Source organism: Alexandromys fortis, unplaced genomic scaffold (assembly GCF_014885135.2).
Source record: "Alexandromys fortis isolate MF-2015 unplaced genomic scaffold, M_Fortis_MF-2015_v1.1 scaffold_44, whole genome shotgun sequence".
NCBI classification, from domain to species: Eukaryota; Metazoa; Chordata; class Mammalia; order Rodentia; family Cricetidae; genus Alexandromys; species Alexandromys fortis.
The window spans coordinates 7,196,191-7,219,240 of NW_026067921.1; the positions used below are offsets into that span (position 1 = coordinate 7,196,191).

General features: G+C 41.6%; 1 protein-coding gene across 17 annotated transcripts in view; it reads left to right on the forward strand.

The window, feature by feature from the left end:
• Rbms3 (RNA binding motif single stranded interacting protein 3) overlaps positions 1–23,050 on the forward strand; it is a 1,002,574-nt gene that overhangs the window by 769,412 nt on the left and 210,112 nt on the right. For all 17 annotated transcript variants that reach the window (XM_050141447.1, XM_050141449.1, XM_050141450.1 and 14 more), the window contains one exon: positions 5,176–5,255. In XM_050141447.1, coding sequence (XP_049997404.1) covers positions 5,176–5,255 — 80 coding nt within the window. The remainder of the gene's footprint in view (positions 1–5,175; positions 5,256–23,050) is intronic.

Below are 23,050 nucleotides of genomic sequence, written 5' to 3' on the forward strand. Positions count from 1 at the left end.
CTGTACTCAGTTAATCTGAGGGACAGAGGTACTTTCTGATACTTTCTGTATTGAGTCAGAAGAAAAGCCATTTTGATTTTATTTTGGTTTGTTTTCTGGCATGTATCTTGAACTGTACATCCCCTATGGTTATGTTTTCATTTCTCTATTATTGATCAAGGTGATGGACATAGGTTCAGCATATTATTCCTCTACCGAGAAGACTATACTAAACGCTGATTTCCAGAATTGTGGGCAGAGTCATGGGAACTGACACAGTGATCCTGAGATGCCAAGAGAAGCAGACCTCAGGAAGCTCTTGCCACCTGCAGGTCACAGGGAAAGCAGAGTCCTGTCCTCAGAATCCAGCACAGCCTGTATTTAGAGACAGGATGCCTCAGACACTAGACCAAAACAGGAAATAGGGGGAAAGCCCTCAAATTCCTTCTCTTTTCAAAACTAATTATTGGGGCGAGGTGGCTGTGAGCCAGAAGACACCTTTCAGGAGTTGGTCCCCTCCTTCCCCTTGCTAATGGAACAGTCTCACTTGTTCCATTGCTCTTGCTACACAGGTTAGGTGGCCCATGAGCTTCAAGGCGATGCTCCTGATGCTCCTGTTTCATTGGGAGTTCAAGGTCATCATTGCTGACATGATGAGTCTTAGCAGACATAAAACCCAAGAAGCTGTCACTGTAATAGCAACTCCAGATTCTCTGTGGACCCCACCCTCCCCTCCATCAGCCCTCGTTCTGTCCTGGGATCCAGTTCAGTGCACCGTGTTCAAATGTGTTGTTGCGTCGTTCTAGACTGCTCAGGTCTGTGACATTTCCTCTGGCTTTGGTCTTCTTGGATAGTCCTGATTCTGACCCTGGAGAATGTCTCTGCATCTGAAATTGCCTGGCAGCACCATTCCTTAGGCATGGGATCCTAAACTGTATGAGAATGGAAAAGCTGAGCTGAGTACAAGCAAGCAAGAAAACACGCGTGCATTCATTTCTCTCCCAGCGGATGTGCATGCGACCTGACTGTTTCAAGTTCCTGCCTTGACCTCCCCACAGTGATAAACTGTGTGTAACCTCGAATTTTAAACTGAAATGATCCCCTTTGTTCCCTAAATTGCTTTTTGGATGGGGTCAGGATGTTTTATCACAACAGAAACGAAAGTAGGACACTGGCAAGACCACAATGGTGGTCTGTCTCCTCGAAAATCCTTCTGAGTACAGAGATAGGAGGCGCAGCTTCTAGGCCAAGTCATCTGCCAGCCAGTCTTCAGGGAGGACACCTATGGTGCTCCCCAAATCAAAGAGTTGATTTTTATTTTATATATGCAGTGGAGAAAATGTCTGAGACAATTTCTAATTCTTTAGTAATATGATGCATTTTTATTTAAACTTTTTATTATTGTATGAAAATCTGATACATGCATACAGTAGGTTTTGATCAAATTCTTCCTCAGTCCCTCTCCTGTAGTTCCTCCCATACAACCCTCATTTTTTCCTCCAAATTTCACGTGCTCTACCCCTACCTTTAAACCTACTCTGTCCACTTAATGCTGCTTATATCTGCATGACTGTAGGGCCATCTAATGGAGCATGGGCATCCTCTCACAAGCCACATTCCTAAGGAAAACTGACTTAATGATGTAATTCTACAAGGTGGTTTTGGACATGGGCTCACACACATGCAATCACACACACACACACACACACACACACACAAAGCCTAAGATATTTTTCAAATATTTTTAATTTTTTTGAATTCTTTTTTTTCGTTGTCCTAGGGACTCACCATGGCCCTCTACATTGCAATGGGTTATAAAGCAAATGACATATGATTTATTTTTGAAATGCTTGAAAGAGCACACATTTTAGTCATTAAAATTCTTCTGATAGCTTTGATGTTTTGTGTAAATTTTACCAGAAATGAGGATGTTTGGCTCATGAGGTTGGATGTTCCAAGTCACCAATAATTTATCCAGTGCTATGATTGCAAAATCCCAAATATTTCACAAGAGCGGAAGCCTCTGATTAAGCATAACACATGACAGAGTGGATTTGTTTTTATATCCATGTCTTATAATGCTTAGGACTTTCAGATCGTGAACTGAGACTTCTCTGTTGAGGTGAAAGAGTTAAGCTGAACATGGTTTTCCTCAAGACTTTTCTTCCTCTGTGTGTCAAGCCGGATCCAGAACATTCTGCCAATGCTAGATCGGGTTCTCATGCTCTGTAGTTTGACTGTGGGAAATGTGTAAGCCGTGAAATCAGTTTCTCTGAGCAGTAGTGGTTGTTTAGGAGAACAGAGGAGGAGGAAGGAAGTAGACAAACGAGGGGCAGGCAGCTGCTACTGCAGCAACCAAATTCTTCAGTGTGTTTCAAATGACTGAAGCCAGCAGTTGCGAGTCAAGAGACAAGAAAGAAGCAGGACCCTGAACGTGTGTTTATGTTTAAACGGCAGCTCTAACAAAACTCCTGGAAGCTTTACACAGTGACTGGAACCTTATAAGACCCTGCTTAACGCATTGTCAGGTGGCTGGCTCCACTCTGGAGCTGGTCTGCAGGGCAGAGCTGGGAATGCCTCGGGTACCTCGTGGGATAATAGCGACACTGGAGTGAGCCAGGCCAGATGAAAGGGGCTGGTCAAGGCCGCTGCATCCGGTGCTGTCTTTCCAAACATACTAGAGAGCGCTCACTTCAATTTAGCCCAAGCACGGGCCAGATTTCAGATAGCTGGGGTTGGCAGCCTCGCGGGGCACTTCACTGCGAAACTAGAGAAGAAAATAGGTCTGCTCTGGCTAACCCTGCTAGTCACCTAAGGTCTCACTCTTGTTTCCAGAGCTTTGTCCCTGCCCCTCTGGCACTCCTTAGTGGCCTGTGCCATCATTACTGGGACAGCTTGGCCTTTTCAGATGTGGCCCCAAGTATTCAAATGAAATTGTCACTGCTGGGTGGTACAACGTAACGTGCTTTGACACGGCGTTATGACAGCCAGAGAAAACAGACTTTTATTGCATCTATTCGCTCAGAAAAGTGTCTCTGATGGCTCACAGCAGACATCTACTTAGTTAGATCTGAATGAACCCAAAGTGAGCCATCTGCATTGCCCGCTGTCTTTGTGTTCTTAGAAAGAGACCCCAGCAGGCTCGCCGCGGCTGTAAAATGGCGTTAAGAGAAGATGATCGTACTTAGAACACAGAAGGGATGACTCGAAACTTTCAAACCAGAGTAAAAATAGTGTAGGCACGTGGGGTGGGCAGCAGCCCGTTTTCTTCTTTGCTTGCTCCTGTATTCACAAAATCCGCAGCTGCACATTGTAACCTCCGGTTATGTTTGGTCTTCATGTAAAATATGTGTCATTTCAGGACAAAGAGAAAGGGCTTAATTGGTGGGGCTTGGCAGGCAGCGTTTATCCGCACTGTCTCTTATCTATGTGAGCTCCCAGGGACAGGTTTAGGAGAGAAGGGACTCAAGGCATGAGCCGCCTATCTTTACCTCCTAGAATAAAATTCCACTAATGCAGCATCTGTGGGAGGTAAGGGCTCCCATTTCCTCTCTCTGGCTCACGTCTCTGCTAGGAGGAAGCTTTCCCTCAAAGAGGCAACAGGGAGTAGACCCTGTGGGAAGGTGCAGAGGCAGACGAGAATTCTTTTATTCCTAGAAAAGGAAGTTTCCTACTACAAAACAAAGAAAACGTAAAAATAAGAAGAATACGATTAAAGGTTCTAGTAGGTAGGAAATGTAAAGATGAAGAAACTTGTATTTTCCTGTTCCTAAATATTTAGAATGAGGAAAATATATGTCTTGCTTTTCTTATTCAAATATCTTATGATTTGAGGGTTCTTGTCATTAATGACTGAATATATATATATATATATATACATATATATCTTATTCTCTATATTTAAAATGTCATTGATGGAGTTGGGAAGTTGGGTCTGCAGTTAAGAACATTTACTGCTCTTCCAGAGAACATGAGTTCAGTTCTCAGCACCCGGGCTGGTTCACAACCACTTATAAAGCTCTCTTTCTAGACTGACTCCTTCTTTTCACCTATACAGGCATGACTGTCTCACACACAGAGAGAGAGAGAGAGAGAGAGAGAGAGAGAGAGAGAGAGAGAGAGAGAGAGAGAGAGAGAGGAAGACCATCATATACAGTTTATTTTCTGGAAACCCTTGCAGATACACCTGAGCCAGGGCAGTCTTGCCAAGATGAACATGATGCTGGGATGCGAAGCAATCTGTCCTTAGATTGTATGTGAAATGCGGACATTTCACACAAAAACCTCATCTTATGAATATTTGTATCTAGTATTAAATATAAAAAAGGAATAGGAAAGTAGCCAAAATTCTAAAAAGACTGTAGGGGAAGCCCAGCCCAATGGGGGGCATGTTCGCCTCAAGCTAAAAAGCTAATGTTTACGTATATATCTGGCGAGCCCTGCAGGCCCTTTTGTATTTCCTGCCCATGGCTGGATCGCTGGTGTTGTAAGCTATCCGTTCATTAAATTTTGCTGTTTCATATTAAGCTAGCCTGGTTATTACGCCACATCAAAAGACGACATTATGGTTTTGTGTGTTCTTTTAGCTTCCTCTTATATGTAGGGACCTCAAATAATTCTCTCTAGGTATCTTCTACACAATGAGTTTTCAATAAAAGTGCCACAGGGTTAATAACTGTCCCACCATGTGACCATAGGCAGCAAGCTATCCAAATACAGTGCATCGTTCTCACAGTGTGGCTGAGTTAGCACTGCTCAGGCTTTGACCATGGCTGATGCTGGTCAAGATCCCCAATGCCAGCACTTACTTTAGAGGAAGTTTGGCTCCTCCAGCCTCCATGCCCCCATTGATACAACCTGCCTCTCCTGGCTGCTAATTTAGTCATTTGGTGAACATCTATTGGATGCTTTCACCTGCCAAGCTGCCTTGTGTAGAAGGAAGTAAAGGTCTCAGGTTAGTTCTGTGACATCCCCATGGGCAGTCATATGGGATGACACATTGAGCAGTGATAACCTTGTCAAGTCTCATGAGCACACCATGGTAGCTATGACAACAGATGGTAATTCATGTGCACATGTCAAATTAAACTCCCCCATCCCTTTCTTATAACCCTTTATTGTATATTGTTATAGGAACAACTTGATAGAAATATATAATCTCATGTTAACTTCCCCATACTTTCTCCCTCCACCCAGAATGGAGTCTACCGAAAAATGTGAAGTCGTAATTCAACATTTTAATGGAAAATATCTGAAAACACCACCAGGCATCCCAGGTAAGAAATGCCATCAGATGTCACTGAAAAGTGTCTTGGCTTCTGGCTAATGTTAATTCATTTGCCTACCGTTGGAGGGGTTAAATCATTGCCTACCATTGGAGGGGTTAAATCATTGCCTACCATTGGAGAGGGTAAATTATTGCCTACCATTGGAGGGGTTAAATCATTACCTACCATTGGAGGGGGTAAATCATTGCCTACCGTTGGAGGGGTTAAATCATTGCCTACTGTTGGAGGGGGTAAATCATTGCCTACCATTGGAGGGGGTAAATCATTGCCTACCATTGGAGGGGGTAAATAATTGCCTACTGTTGGAGAGGTTGCATCATTTGCCTACTTTTGGAGGGGTAAATCATTTATATCCTGTTGGAGGTATTAAATTATTGGCATACTGTTGGGGTTACATCATTGGCATACTGTTGGAGGGGGTAAATCATTGGCATACTGTTGGGGGCAAATCGTTTGCATACTATTGGAGTGTTGTAAAAGTGCATTTTCCACATCTCCTTTTTTCAAATCTGTGCATGTTGAGTAGTATGTGTGGTGTATGACATGTGTATGTGAATATACATGCTATACACTCACATGAGAGGTCTAAAGGGGGAATACTGGATGTCTTATCAGTCTCTGTTTTATTCTCTTGAGATATGGTCTCTCACTGAACCGGAAGCTCACTAATTTGGTTATACTGATGGCCAGTGAGCTCCAGGGATGCGCCTGTCTTCATCTGCAAGTGCATAGCCATGCCTAGCTTTTACATGGAGGTTGGGGATCTGAACTTGGACTCTCATGTATAGCAAGCGCCTAAGCTGTAGAGCCAGCTCCCCACTTCCTAATTGTGTACGTGTGTGTAAACACTATTTAAAAACTCGTTCCCAGACTTTCTGGGTGTTTCTTCATTGTGGTGTGTTTGAATTGTTGCTGTTGATTCCCTGAAGTGGGTTAGAAGAGGAACAGAGCAAAGTGCAGGTGTGCTTGAGATGAACAATGCTTGTGACACTCGACGTGAGTGCTGAGTCCTTCATCTGCCTTGTATTAAGTGGCTGTGCCGTGATATTCATAGGAGAGATGAAGAGCCCATACTGGACCCCAACCACCACTGTCCACTTGTAAGACAACTTTATGGCAATTGGGCAGTCATGAAATCTGAGTGCAAAAATTTTACAATAATATAAGTGACAGTTTGAGAAATTGTTACAAGCTGCAATCTATACTATCCCATAGCGTTTTATATTTTCTCAAGGCAGAAATTTTAAGAGTTTTATATACATTGTAAAATGATACCATTTTTGATCATCAAGAGTTACATTTAACATAAAAAATAAAATGTATCATGTCTATCAGAATCATTGATGCTTTAACTTGGCTTAACCTGTTCGGGAACAAGAAAGGTATTTGCTGTTGGATGATTACACTGAAAAATAGCTCATGAGCCCTGGGCATGGTGGTTCACTCCTGCCTTCCGAGCACTTGGGAGACAGAGGCAGGAGAATCGGGAGTTCAAGATCATCTTCAGCTACGTGGAGACTTTAAGGACAGCCTGGACTACCTGAAATCCTGTCTTCAAAAATGATATTGCATATTAATGTATAAAAATTAAGATTGAATGAAGCGCTATGCTGAGATAAATTATAGCATGCTAAGAGCCTTTTAGTGAATGCTGAGATAAATTATAGCATCCTAAGAGCCTGTTAGTGAATGCTGGTTATTGTATGGCTCTCTTGATGATGACCTGTATCAGTGGAAAAAAGTATATATGTGTGTGTACATGTATATATATGTACATATATGTATATATGTGTATATTAATTTATATTTCTGGTTTTGACAATTATTGTTATAACATCACTATCATTGGAATCCATAAAGGGTTTGGAAATTTGGCTTCTCAATTCCTTAAAACAGACTGAAGTTATATAGAGGAGAAAATGTGAACGATAGAGATTTTTTTTTTTTAGTGGCATAATCAGGGCTTTGTCCTGACTTGGTTGCTTGGGAAGGGTGTTAGTAAAGAGGAATGCCCTTCCTCAGGATGTTTGGATGATGGAGAAGATGCAAAGGCAAGTGATTGGTTAGTCAGCGAGTGTACATGCAGCCATGCCAGTGCCTTGATTTGGTTAGCTTCCACAGGGAACACCCTCTGGGAACTGACTTCGTCATGATCCACTAGGAGACATATGGTGTTGTTAAGAAAGGCTGTCACAGTTTTCTTCTCAGCATGGAAACTGTCTTTGCATTTTAGGAGAAATAGTGTGGGCTTTTTTCTCCTGTTAGTATAAATAGACAACTCAAGACATTCTGCCCAGAACTGGCTTTGAATAGACAAGGCACATAAGTGTGCATGCATGTGCGTGTGTGTCTCCTGCTGAATCAGAAACTCAGCAATCTGGTGAGAATTGCTGGCCAGTATCTCCAGGGATTTGCCTGTCCTCCCGCTTCACAAGCTAGGATTGCAGGCACACACCACCATGCCTACCTTTTTTGTGGGCTCTGGGGATCTGAACTCAGGCCCTCATGCTTACGTGACAAGCTCCTTACTAAATGAACCATCTTCCCAGACCCTACAGTTCCCTCATCTTAATCCCAGTTTACCCGACATATGTCTGCAGATACAGAAGGCATTGAATTAGGTGTGAATCCCATGGTTATGTTAAAGAGGTAAGCAATGAGCTAACTATGTGAAATCATTAATTAAAATATGAGCACAGGTTTGTAAGTTTATAGGTTTCTTCCTTTGGGGAGGAAAAAAGACATACTGAAATCCATCTTGACCTGACAGGTTTGGAAATATTTTGTTTGGTGTTCCCCAAACATACAGGTGATTCAAATAATTTAATGCTAAAGTTAAGAAAAATCCCTACAGATCCCTTAATGTTCCAGCATTCTTTATCTGCACACAGGGAGGGCTAGCACCTTTTTTAAACGTCATACCCAATGGAAGCATGGTGCATCACACAAAGTTGCTTGTGAGATTTTAGCCCCTTGATAGCTCATGGCAGCAAGAAAACCAACAGCTTGGCTCAGTTACAAAATACTTAGAGGTGAAACTTATGCTTCTGAGGCCTCCCCTCAGTGGAATAGAATTAAATATGCAATGCTGATCATCAGGAGCTCTCAAGTTGGCCTTTATTTATGCATAATTTTGGAAGTCAAATAGAGTTTAATAAAAGCTTCAAGTGCTAACTGAAGATATTAAATCTTTGATATGTAAATCTGGTGTGAAACACAAGAGTATGTCATAAGAAACAGGTTTTTGGAAGGTATAATAGGAAATGTCCCCAAAGGATCCAGTGTGGATATCGTGGCAGGCAGGATCAAAGGGGCCATATGTTGCTTACTCAGTTTGGTGCTCATAGCTTCTATGTGGATCTGTTTAAAATATTATTTTTATAATTCATAATTTTGAAAAATTTAGAGTGTTTGTATGTGCATGTGTGTGCGTGTATTTGTGAGTGCTATTGCATATAGGCCATGGCGGGCATTGGGAGGTTAACCGACACCTGCTGTGGTTAGGCCTTTTTTGCTTTCCGTCTTGTTTAAGGCAGGGTGTCTCTAGTTATTTGTGGCTGTGTATTCAAGGCTAACTGGCCCATGAGGTTCTGGGTACCCTGTCTTGATTGCCTGTGTCTTTCTGAAGATATACTTTAATCGCAGACACTCATGCTAATCCATTTGATTTTGACATGAGTTCTGGGGACTTAAACTTGGTCCTGATGCTGGAGTGGTCAGTTCATTACACATGAATTTTCTATAGCCCAGAAATTCACCTGTTAATTGAATTTTCTCTTCCATTGCAAAGACAAAGAGTTCAAGGTTACTAGCAGCTGCTATAACACACAGAAGAGAGTCCTGGGAGTGGTTTTAAAAAATTATTGTTTTGATTTATGTGTGTGAAATGTATTTGCTGTTTTCATTTATGTCTGTGTGCTTGCTAATCTCTATGTGCACTTGTGTAGGGCTGCCTATGGCATCCAGAGAAGTTGTTGGACCCCCTTGGAGCTGGAGTTACAAGGGTTGTGAGTCAATGTGGGTGCTAGGATCTGAACTTATGTCCTCTGGAAGAACACTAAGTGTTCACTATCACTGAGCCATCTCCAGCCTTGTGTCTTTCTGATTTTCCCTCTTTAAGTGACCAGTTTTCCAACTCCTTTCAGAAAAATAGTTGAGAGAGCTTCTCTTTGTTGGTGAACATACTAATCATTTTCAAAATAACATTAATTGATATGGCCTTCTTGAAACAAAAATAAGGGTGAACATAATTACGCTCATTGTAAAGAATTCCTCAAAGAACTAGTAAAAGAGGCAGAGTTCAAAAGCACTGAGAACTCCAATCTTCTGCTTTAGCATAGTTTCGTGTGTTTGGGGCCAGAAGTCCGTGACTTTGTCTGCACATGGATGTTTTCAATATAGCAATATTTAAAACCATGTGCGAACAGTCCACAGTCATGTGCAATGACCTGAGTCACCGTGTCCTAAGAAGGCTGTGGATGTTGAATCACTCAGTGTCCTATCTCGTTCTAGGGGAGGGCAGAACAATTTGTGCTAAGTTCATATGACTCCCATCTTCATTTGAGGATGGTTTGTGGAAGCAGGCACACACTGTGGAGCACACATGGGATTCCATTCTGTCACCCTTGGCAATGATGGTGACCCTTATAGGAAACACAAGGCTAATTAGACCAAGTAATAATCTCTTTCATCTCCTGAATCCCGTAGTGCTATTTCTACCAAGGATCAAGAAAAATAACTCCTTGAATACTGAGCCTTGACAAGGTTATAAATTGTAAATTCAGAACCATCACTGTTAAGCACATTTGCAAGAATATCATCTAACATTGATCTCATTTATGAAGTCAACACCATTTGTGTTTTGATTATAGTATGAATAATTTGCTCATTAAATATTAGTTACATGGTTGTTAAATTTTTCTTTGTGACACACATTAATGTGATATTGAAGGGAATGATGTAGATGTCACATTTCAGATCATCCTGGGTCTCTCTATATAGCAAGGCTCTTCCCATTGATTCATAAGAGGTCTAGTGTCAATGAGGGCATCGTGGATCTTCCCATTCACACTATTAGAGCATCGCCAAATGGTTCAGATGATGCTCAATGGGATCAGGAAAGAGGAAGGAGGGCAGATGGGCGGATCAATGATACATATGTATGGATAGATAAGTGTAATGGGTAGTTGAATAGATAGATACCAGAATCAAACTATAAAGTATTAGGACACCTGGATGAGGAAGCTTAAAAAGATTGAACATTACTGTTGTCATTGATGGATCAGAAGGTGAGGTCAGCCTCACATGTTAAATAGTGCCTGTCATGTGAACATTGCATCAGTACCATTAGCAGAAAGAGATCCTGTAATGTTCCTTACCCCAGAGAGCAGAGACAACACAGTGTTCCATAAATGCTGCATGTCCTGTGTATTGATCCTGATACTTCCTGGGCAAAACGAATGCTCATTAATTGCTTGCCCGCCTCACCAGAGGCATTTCTGTGTTCCGTAATGAATTACACAGCTATGCGGGCCAGCCCCAAAGCATTTCATTTCCAGCTAGCTGGTGGAGCAAAGGCTAAGTTCCCAGAAACCTCAGGGCTCTGGAGGGCATGAACTCAAGGATCGCTTTCAAAGAGGCCCTGAAGCAGAGTGACCCCCAGTGTGGGAAAGGCTTTCCCATGTAAGGATACCCATTGATGAACACAACCTACTTGCCTCATTGTGGGCAAATAAATCACGTTCTGTTCTCAGATGAGACTTCTGCCTGTGAGTGCATGTTTCTTTCAGCAAAGCTGTCTTTCTAGAAGAAAATGGAATCGTCCATGTCTGTTCTTAAGATTTTCTTATTCTTTGATAATTGCTCCTAATCCCAACTGAACTCCAGGAAATCGGGGAGAGTTGAAAGACATCTTGGCATATTAGAGAATGCTTTCCATTTTTAAGAGACCTTGTTCACAATAGCAATTTGGACCAGCTAGTGAACTAGAAAAATTGTTTTTTCTATGACAGAGATTTTATCTTTTATTGTCTTGATATCTTGACATAGTAAATTCACTGTTTCTCCTTTCTTGAAATAAGTAACAATATGTAAATTATGAATGTATACGAACACTTCATGAGAGTGTCAGTGAAAAGTATCTTAGAGTGATTTTTTTTCACTGTAAGAAAATATGAGGTGGTTAGACGGCTTAGTGAGAAAAGACATTTGCTGAAAGCCTATGAATTTGATCATCAGGATGTTACACACACACACACAATAAATATAATCCAGCTACTTTTAAATAAATATTTGTTTAAACTTAACACTCCTTCAAAGCAAAGCAAATGTCATCAGCATATTCAAATGCAATATATGTTAAAATATAAAATTTAAAATCAACTTAGATATCTTGTGTGTAGGAAATGCTGGAGACCATTAGCATTGGTGTTCCTTTCATGGTTCACTCTAAGTCCAGAAACACAACTCTAGCTGGGAAATAGGCCACAAATAGAAAAGTATTATGCTACACAGTTGGCAAAAATATATCCTTATTGCTGTGCTCACATGCGCCATTGCATTGAGGGGAACAAAGCCTCATATGGGGCCTGGCATGATTGCTCAGTGGAAAAGATGCTTGTCAACAAATCTGACTTGAGTTCAATCTCGAGAACCCAATCTCGAGATGGTGGAAGGAAAGACCAACTCTTGAGGACTGTCCTCATGACAAAGCCTAGTGACACACACACACACACACATACACACGCACACACACACAGAGAGAGAGAGAGAGAGAGAGAGAGAGAGAGAGAGAGAGAGAGAGAGAGAGAGGAAGTGCTTTCTTAAATCAAAATCAAATTCATATTTCAGATAGACTTTGTAAAACATTCAACCCAGTTGGGTATCAGTTTTGATTTCACTTAGTGAGATTTAGCAGTACTTAAGGGGTGTTGTTTTTCTGTTCTTTCATTTTTCTTTTCTTTCTTTTTTTTTTTAATTTCTGTGAATGTCTGTGTACCATGTGCATGGAATTACTGTGAAGGCCAGAAGAGGGGGTTGTTTCCTGGAGTTACAGATGGTTGTAGCTGCTATTTGGTGATGAGAACTGAATTTGGATCCTCTGCAAGAACAGCCAGTACTTTTACTGAGCCATCTATCCAGCACCATCCTGACCCCCTTATTTACTCTTCTTTTAAGATGATGTCTCGTGTCCCTCAGGCTGGTTGCTGGTCTGGAACTCACTTTGTAGCCACAAATGAAATTGAACTTCTAATCCTGCTGTTCCCACTGCCTAAATGCTAAGATTACACATGTCTACAGATCTGGGACTAGAACTCAGGGCTTTGTGCTTACTTGGAAAGCACTTAACTACATTTTCACAAAAATTTCATCATTATTTCTATCTATTGAATACATAGTAGGCTTGTAAAAAATGTAGGATTATTGTTGTTGTTGTTGTAATAGTGTTAGTGTGCTTCAGAAAGCAACCATAAAATATCTTAATCAATGGTGTCTTCAATTCTGTATGAATTGTTTGGCCATTGACTTGGCCCATCCTGTCTTAGCCTTCTATGGACCATGCTGATCTTAGCAAGGTAAATACATAACTGACTTAATATAGGTGGGAAGAAAAAAGAATAGGGTAATACAGTTGTAAACTGGATAATGAGTTAAATAGAAAAGACATAGATTCATCTAGAAGAGACCACAAAGGTCAGGAAAAGCAGTGCCCTGTGTTTCATGCCCACTCCTGTCATCTATACTTTTAGCTACAAGTGACAATGGCCATCTCCAGGTCCTCTAACATATCTACCACATACACCTTAGTTTCTACACTTTCCCTCCTTGGACAAAAATTGACCAAGGCTCAACCAACCCAGGCCTTATACAAACTTAGAGAGTCGTTGACCCCTGGAATAACCCTGTACTGGTGGAATTTACCATAAAATGAATATTTCACAAATACACATTAGTTCCCTGGCTTGTTTTTTTTTTCTTGTTGTTGTTTTTTCGAGACAGGGTTTCTCTGTGGCTTTGGAGCTTTGGGGTTTTGGGGCTTTGGAGCCTGTCCTGGAACTAGCTCTGTAGACCAGGCTGGTCTCGAACTCACAGAGATCCGCCTGCCTCTGCCTCCCAAGTGCTGGGATTAAAGGTGTGCGCCACCATCGCCTGGCTCCTGGCTTGTATTTTTGTGTCTTGGCTCAACACCATTGATTTTCTTTGCCAGGAGAATGCTACAATGCTTATTATTAATAACTTCCAATATTATCATGTATAGATTTTAATTGTTACAACAATGTCAAAGCTAGTACCCATTAGAATGTGTGTGAGCTCTGGTTATTGAATGAGGTTGAGACAGAGAAGGAGAGAGAGGCCCATATTCATCTCAATGATCATGACCAACTTCACCACTAATTTCTCAGCTAGTAACCACATTTAGGTTTGTGCACACTTCCAAATGGAAGATTTGACAGGAAGACCGTCCCAAACCCACAGTAAATTGTTAATTTTGTTTCTAAGAGTGCTGGGTGTTTGCCTCCTGTCAGTGTTGCTAATGAGTAAGCTATTTCAGTGTCTGCCTAAGTACGTCTGATTAGCAAGCAAAGAGAGCTGAGTGGCTTAAGACCAATTAAGGCACAAGCCAGGGAGAGCAAACTGAATAATTAAGTGCTTGGTGCCCTTCTAAATATGCGATTTCACTTAGTGGATTTCATTTAAAACAAATTCTAACCCATTTCTAGATAAATGCTTAGTATTCTGAATTAAATATATTCTAGTCTCTCCCAGCAACAGTCAAGATGCCTACCATATATCCAACTCATTACTTAAGATCTTTTTGTTTTTTAACAATGAAGTCTGGAAAGACAATACTTTGAGAAGGCTGAATGGGAGCTCTCATTAGGCAGGCTCTGTAGTAGCCCTCATTTGTTTATCTTATTATCTCCCTCTTCTGACTTCTTAAGTCTTTAAGCCCATGATTGATAGATTCATTATTTTTCTATTATTTTAGCCTTTTTCATTTCAAAACCAGAACTGTCCCATCACAAATGAGCATATTCATGCCTTATTTTCTGATTTTGTCTTTCAAAGGCATCTTTGTCCCATGATCTGTCAATTATCTCTAAACAAAGCAAAGTAACAACAGCAAAAGAGAATGTTGACCTTTATCTCTTTCCTCTTGCCTCTTTTTAAAGAGTGATTTTATTTTTTCATGTGTATGTGTGTCTGTCTGTGTGTAGGTACTCACACATGTATGTGGGTACACACAAAGACCATAAGAGAGGGCTGCGCTCTCAACTCTTCAGCCCCCCTTGCCCTTTCTTCTTTAAATAATTATTTCACAAACTCTAGGATACAGCCCCTACACTTTGCCGTTTGGTTCAGTCATCCAAATCAATGTTCAGAATGAAGCAATAATAATCATTATTTGTTCATTGATAAATAAATAATTTGTTAATATATGGGCTTGGTAGACAGGACCCAAAACACTCTTGATGCTACCTCACAGAATTATAAATATATTGTTTACATAAAAAGCAGAATTCAGGAATTAAGCCAGACTCAAAATTGAAAACTCGTATGGATTACCTGGTGAGTCAAATGAAGAACTGGTGTTCTTAAAAGTTCAAGAGATCAGAGTAAAGAAAGCAGGGTAGAGAGTGGAGCCACCACCATTGGCCTTGGCTGTGGAGGAAGGCGGGTAGCCCCTTAGAAGCTGAAAGAGCAAGGATGTGGATTCTCCTCTCAAGCCTCCAGAGATGAACTCAACCCTGTGGGTATGCTGAGTTTAGCTCCTTGGACCTGCGTGTCACCCACAGACCCCTATGATACAACTCCACACTCTTGATGTGTTCAGACACAGACACACATCGCACCCATCTGATTAGAAGAGAAATCTTATACATTAGCTTAGGAATTGCTTTGAATAAACTTCACCCCGGCTATATTCAACAGCTGCTTATATGTAAAACAGGAAAAAAAGAACCTCCTTATTTTAACTTAGTTTCTTTATGCCATTTCAGTAGGATGGACGAGAGGAAGACTGTGTAACACAGAAAAAAAAAGCCCTTACACAGAGGTGTTTGAGTCTCAGAACATATTCCTTTTTGTAATCATATATTTTAAATTAGCATATAAAGAAGCGACCTTACGTGAGGCCTTTTCATACACTCATAGTTTTGGCTTATAGATCCCAACCCCATACCCCCCTCAGTCCCTATTCCCACCACGCCATACCCTCCCCAGTACCTAATCCCCCACCCCATAACCTCTCCAGTCCCTATTCTCCTCTCCCCACCCAATACCCTTTCCAGTCCCTATTCTCTCCTCCCCACCCCATACCCTCCCCAGTCCCTAGTCCCCCACCCCATACCCTCCCCAGTCTGTATTCCCACGTAAACCTTTAACACCATCATTGCTCATCCTGTCTGTCTTCTTTTGTATCACAAGAACATATTATTTTTTACCTACTAAAATAACATATGAGCTCAAAACTATCTGCAAACCTAAAATATGCAAGGAAAAGTATCGCAATTAATTCATTCAAATATGCTTCTCTTAGGTTTCAACTGTAATATCACCTTGGTAATTCCCAATATTGAAAAAGCAGAGCGGCTGAGAAAGAAAACTGAAACTTATTATAGCAGACGTCAGGTGGAAAGTTTCAAGGGTGCTCCATCCCCCTCCATCCCGCTTGCTTTCCCACGAAAGGCTGTGTCCTCAGGCTTCAAGGCTGTGTTCCCTGTGGAGATTTAAACTTCAGGCACAAATTAAAGTTCTCATGGGGGCTGGAACAGTAAACATAAACAAACATGCTAAATAACAAATAAACAAGAAGAATTCTTAAGATTCAAGTGATTCCCAAGCTTCCTTGAGGCTGGCAGGATGGCTCAGCAGGCAAAGGATCTCGCCTGGCAAACAAGCCTGGTGAGCTTGGCTTAATCATCAGGTCCCACGTAAGGTAGAAGGAGAGACCCAACTCCACTGAGTGGTCCTATGGCTTCGGCACGTGCCCCACAGACATGCATGCCGCAAACAAATCTCATGGAGACTGGTCTTTAGTTGAGGGTCCATCTTCCCAAGGGTATCAGTAACTAAGAGCTTCCTTAGATGACTGGGAACTGGGAACAAAAGACTGTAGCAGAGACCCTCCAGGGATCCACAAGATCCTTTCCGACAATTTGCAAGTATTTTCATAATGATAATAAGACATAATAATACATTGTTGCTTTTGCCCTCTGATTTTTCTCCCTGGTGGAGAGTGGTGACCCATAGGAGAAGCCAGCCAATGGCCATATGAGAAACCAGCTGTCCTCGACCAGCTACTCCATAAATTATACAGATTTGTTGCTGATAGTCATATCTTTATTATTTAAAAAGGCTTTTGCTCTGTAGCCCAGGCAGGCCTCAGATTTGCCGCCTTCTGTCTCTGCCCCCCATCCAAATGCCAGCTTTATAGGTGAGAGTCACTATGATATGTTACAAATATTAATACAAGGCTGCATTTACAGTATTTAATGTTGTAAATAACTTTAAAGAATAAAAGTGTTTGTATTGACTTTCAACTCATCTGTCATTGCCATTTGAAAGTAAATTAAGTAGAAATCTGAAATACATGTTTTTATGTGAGAAATCTCAATAAATATTATATAAATATAGTCTGTAGAGGAGAATTCAATAACCCTTTAAAAGTCATTGTCCTAAGACAAAGAGAGAAAACCTATCCAACCTTGGTGACTCTTGGTATAATAAAATTTAAATCTTAATTTCCAAAGAGCCAGCCAAGGTAAAGCTGAGTTAGGATATCCTTTTGATAGACTAGCTATGTTCTAGAAAGTTATTTTAATAGGAAGAATTAAGAATGAAAATTCATTTCAACATGTCCCAGTACTGTTTTGCATAAAAAAGTGTGTGTGTGTGGCAGTACGCAGTGTCTTATTTTATCAAATACAGAGGCTGCAGTGATTTTTTAAATATTTACCATTTTTTACTAGTAAATAGCATACTGCTTGACAAAATGTATGAGTATTTCGTGAAGGGGTATAGAAACAACAGGCAGGAATTGTGAAGATGGAGCTGATATAAATTTTGAGTGGCCTGTGAGCCTGCCAGATGTGGAATTGGGTCTGAGACCAATATGAGAGCCAGAAGTTAACCACAGATGTGGCACAGAGGGCGTGACTGTCAGATAGCCTAGAGTATGGATTTTGGCGGACTCTGACTTCTGAGCCCCCCAAGTGGACTCTACCATTGAGTGGAATTCCCCATGTGGAAGGCACTCAGGAGGAACTTCCTAGTTACTAAGTTACTAGATGACAGGGAGCACCGTAGCAACAAGGATTTCAACCCGAGTGGGATGAAGTACTCTATGTGTGATGGCAAACCTTGCCCACTTGATGGGATTACAGTCACCATGGAAACCTTGCCCACTTGATGGGATTACTGTCACCATGGAAACCTTGCCCACTTGATGGGATTACAGTCACCATGGAAATAAGGCTGGAAGAATCTGGACTTGGTGAGAGATTTTCTGGATCGGGTTAATTGACCCGGGATGACCCACTCTAAATGATCTTATATCAGCTGGGAGCCCAGACTGAATCCAAAGGAGAAGGCGAGCTGAACTCAACCTCTCTCTCTCTCTCTCTCTCTCTCTCTCTCTCTCTCTCTCTCTCTCTCTCTCTCCTTCCTGACTGGGGATGCATGTGCCCCACGGCCTCATACCCCAGCCGTCACCCAGCCGACTGTGAGCCAACATGAACCCTCACTTCCTCAGGTTCCTTTGGTCGGGTGTTTGTCAGAGCAATGAGGCAGGTGGCTGAGGCAATATGCTGTTTGTGCTTACATGATTGTTTTATTTCCTGGTGGAAATGCTGAATCTTCTTTTTCAGAATCAGATGATCGTGAATTCTTTTAAGTTATGGAATTTTAAACTAGTTTGTATTATCTGTAAGGAAATTGGTGTCCTGGTCATTCATAGCACCTAATTATTATTTTAAATGGAAAAAAAATGATGCCATAGGTAATTCAATATCAATTTCCTCATTTAATTTTTTATAAACAGATATAGTAATGTAGTAGATCCCATCAGACAGCCCATTCATTTTTTTCATTACAACACAAGCATTTTACAACTTGGCTATACCTAATGTTCTTGATTCAAAGAACAGCATCCTCCCTGCTTCTGACATGCTTCCTGTGAGGATCTCATGACTGCCCTCTTTGCCTTTTGTGGATTAGATTAATAAGACAGCACTATGGAGCGTGCCACTTGGCCTGTGGAGGAATGTGTGCTTCACCTCCTTAAAGATTTATTTTTAATTATGATTGTGTGGAGGTGACAGTGGGCATGGGAACGTGTGAAAGTAGGTTCCCAGAGAGAGCATAAGAATCAGTTATATCCCATGAAAAGTGATTGAGGGTCAGTTGGCGTGGATGCTAGGAACCTAATCCAGGTCCTCTGCAAGAGCAGGATAAACTATTGACCACTGACTGGGTCATTTCTCCAGCTCAAGGCTTGGCTTTTGATTTGATACTGTCACTTAGCTCCTCACCAAGCTCCTGATGGAGCCTCTCAGTTCTCTCAGAGACCAGCAGTATATTTTTTACAAATGCATCAATATGTTTAGAGACTGTATAGCTTGGCAGAGTTCTATGGAATTTACTATTATTGGCAACATTGTAGATCTCTTAGCATTGTGAGAATATTGCCAGCGATATCTGCCTTCTAAACTATGAGTATAATTTAGCAGTAGAAGCCTATGACCTGCAGCCATTGGTGGACATTACCTGATAGCCAGGCTGTGTAAGAGATGGTTTTGCAGGACTAGAGAGATGCCTCAGCTCTTGTTGCTCTAGAGGACCGGGGTTCATCTCCCAGCACTAACATAGCAAGCAGCTCACAAAACATCTGTAACTCCAGTCCCAGGAGACCTGACACCCTCTTCTGACCTCCCAGGTCACTGAAGGTACATCATGCACAGGCATACATGCAGGCAAAACACTCATACACACTTAAAGATAATTTTAAAAAAAATCGAGACTTCAAAATAAATGAATCTTTAAAAAAAAAAAAAGGATTTCATGACTGACCTCGATGGTTCCACACCTTTAGTCCCAGCATCCAGGAGGCAGAGACAAACAGATATCTGTGATTTTGAGGCCAACCTGGTCTACATAGTGAGTTCAGGTCAGACAAGGATATGAGAAAAAAGTGCCACTGATAGCAAAATAAGGACTAGTTTTCATTTTGAGTCACATACACAGTTGACATATCTTCTTCAAGAAGGAGTTCAAAAGTTTACATTTTCATACATACACACAGCAAAAAGAGTGAGAGGAGAAAGTGGCGAGAGTGGGGGAGGAAGGGAAAAAGAGAAGGGAAGAGGAAAAGAGGGAGAAATTGTGATAGGAAGGGAGGGAGCAGAGAGAGGAGGTAAGTTGATGGGAGAGATGAGAGAGAGGGGAGGGGAGGGACAGAGAGGACCAGAGCCCACCCTCAGTGGTGCACTTCTTGTAACAAGGCTCCACCTCTGGAAGGTTCCAGAACCTCCGCAGACAGTACAATACCACCACTGGTAACCAGATGTTTAAACACATGTGTGTATGGCATTCTCATTCAAACCACCACTGTGTCAGAGTATTCACGAATGTGTAGACTGTCGTGATTGCGGATAAAGTAGCTACTAATCCTTCTAGGGACCGAGATTCTTGTAATCAGTCACTTTGACCCTCTAGGTCTCCGGGCTCAGGAGCACAAACCCAACTCTCATTAACATAGAAATTCTTCTCAAATAGAAATACTATGCAGCTTGTGCAAATTTGTCTGATTCCCAATTCTCTGTTCCTTAACTCTCTCACCATGTCACATTTATGGTTATTGTTAGTTACCAAACAGGCAGAATCTAGAATCACCTGAAAGATGAGTCACTGGGCATGCTCTATCAGTTAGGTTAACTGAAGTGGGAAGTCCTGCCCACTGTGGGTGACACCATTCCCCTAGCTGGGATCCTGGGCTATGTAAGTGGAGAAGGGAGCTGAGCACCAGCTGCTTCCTGGCTGCGGATGTGGTGTGAGCAGCTGCTTCAAGCTCCTGCTTCCTTTTTTTCCCCACCATGACGGGTCAGATCCTTGAACTATGAACTGAAACAAACCATTCCTCCCTTGGGTTGCTCTTGTTGGAGTATCTTATCACAGCAACAAGAAACGATGCTAACACACACATTGAATTGCTTTCTCCTATCCGGGGTGTTCATCTGTGATAAAGACAACTTGATGAGTAATTTCCATGTAGTTAACATGACCCACTGGATGGCAGAATCATGCCTTTTGACATCCCAGCATGGCCTCTGATACCCAGCGTTTACACACAGGATGCTTAATATAGACACTGAACTGAATTGAAAATAGTTGAATACATTAGTGAGGTTCCTAACACTTCCTTAATTCTCTCCAAATACTGCATTCAATTAGCAGATGTGTGCAAAGTGAACACGGAGGCCATCAACTATGATGACTCCACATGGAAACATTTTGTCCAGTGTGTTCTTCTTTGTAGATTTAAAAATATTTGTATCCTGAAAGCTTTCTTTGGCGTGGGTAGTAGTGAAAAACCCTTTCCTTTCAAAAGTGAGAGAACCCTTTTCATCTCCGTAAAGGTCAAATCTTCTCTTCCCTGTGCTCCCAGGTCGTGGTGCTCCATTCTCCAGATACAGAGTTAAAACACAAAGTAATGGCCTATGGAAATTAGAAGAAGCAAGAGGAATATAAAATAAATGTGCTGGAAAGCCAAGCATGCTGTTGGTTGCTCCCATTAATTCTACAGCTAGTAATTAGATGTGCTTTTTCCAGTGCATTTGAACACGCAGCTACTCCTCTCAAAGACTGCTGTTCTCCTAACGTTTCCTGCAGAGATGAATGCCCTGTGCCATATACAAGATGACCTTGTACTTGATAGGCGCTGTTGTTTTGATAAATATTTATCTGGTTTTCCCGTGGTGGGTTCACAGAGTCTTTGGCCCACAGCACATGGATCTTCTCCCGTGAACCTTTGTTAGCTTCTCTCAGAAATTTTTCATTGACCAGTTTTATTTATAGAGTTAATCTCTTGCTGCCTCAGTCAGATTCTGCAGTAAAACAAACTGATCTTGGATTCAGGACAATTACTTGATATGGGAGGTGTTGTATGCTGTGAGTGTATGTCATTACCATTGGTTAATAAAAAAAGCTGCTTTCAGCCAATGGCTTAACAAGGTAAAGCCAGGCTGAAAGAGAGAGCAGGCAGAGGCAGGAGGAAGCCATGAAGCCATCCACAGGAGACAGATGCTTCCGCCAGAGCTCACCAGTACTTTGCCAGTAGGCCACAGAAATGTGGTGATACAAAGATTAATAGAAATGGATTAATTTATGACATAAGAGTTATCAAGAAACACATTTAAGTTATTGGTCAAACAATATTGCAAATAATATAATTTTTGTATGATTATTTTGGGACTAAGGAGCCGGGAATGATAGAGCAACCTCCCACTTCTGTCTGTCCTTGCTCTTCATGGGGAACCATCATCTTTGAGTTCTCTCTTTTAATTTCAGTGCTTAAGGATTTGCCATCTTCTGCATAGCTTTCTGTCTTTTGTGTGTCTACAGCGCTTCTCCTTCCCCTTCTCTCCCTTTACCTCGGTTTGTTCTTTTCTTTTCTTTTTTTTTTTTTTTTTTTTGCCGAGAGCGTGAGGGGAAGTTTTTGTGTGCAAACTAGTATCCTTGCCACTTTTTCTGTTTTAGTTTGAGTCTACAAACACCCCTGAATAGCTAGACGTTGTTCTCTTTGGGAGACTAGGAGACCAAGATTTGTAGGGAAGATGTAAGTTGCCTGGGCTCAGACAAAGTAAATGAACTGAGTCCAGTGTCTAATGTTGGTGCTCATTAAATGTGTGACCTTAGACAACCTTCTTAAATCCTCTGTGCTCCAATTTCCTTATTGGCAAAATACAGCAAACCACAGACCTTTGTGTATTGATGCTAAGATGACTGTTCAGATCCACAGACCTTGTAGAATGTTCCTGGTGAATGCCACCAGCTATGCAGTACTCACCCTTAATTTGGAAGGCTCTCTAGTCTTTCCTTGGGTAGAAAAAGTGGGATAAAATAGCAAGAATGAGATTTACAGGAAAAATAGCACCCTTCTTTGTATGCCTATGATTGGATGGCCAACTTTCTTCCCTTAGTAAATAGGATGAGTTAATATCCTCTATGCGGCACAGGGGAGATGGCTCAGTGGGTAAAGTGCTTGTCTCATGGTCCTGAGTTCAGGTCCCCAGGACTAACATAGAGGTCATTCATGGCAATGTGTATCTGTAATCCTAGTTCAGGGTGAGGATGGGTGAGGCAGAGAAAGGTAGATGGATTTTGGGAGCTCATCGGTCAGACAATCTAGACAAGTTGAAGAGCCCCTGTTTTAGTGAGAGACCCTTGTCTCAAAAGATAAAGCAGGGGACGTTTGAGGAAGACACCCATCTGGATTCCAAACACATACTCACACAAATGCATGCTCACCCCTCCATTCTCATGTGAACACACAGAGAAGCATGTGTATGTACACACACACACACACACACACACACACTCACTAAACTAGATTTGGTACAATTGCCATATGTAGTTAAGTATTCCCTTTCTTTAGTTTCCTCCAGGCTTTTCTCCTCAGGACTCCCTTGATTGCTTCATGCACAGGCTAGTTTGCAGAAGAATGGGAACACTGGCTGTTGCTTTCTGAAAACCGTGTGCTTTTTCTTTCTTTTTTCTTTCTTTCT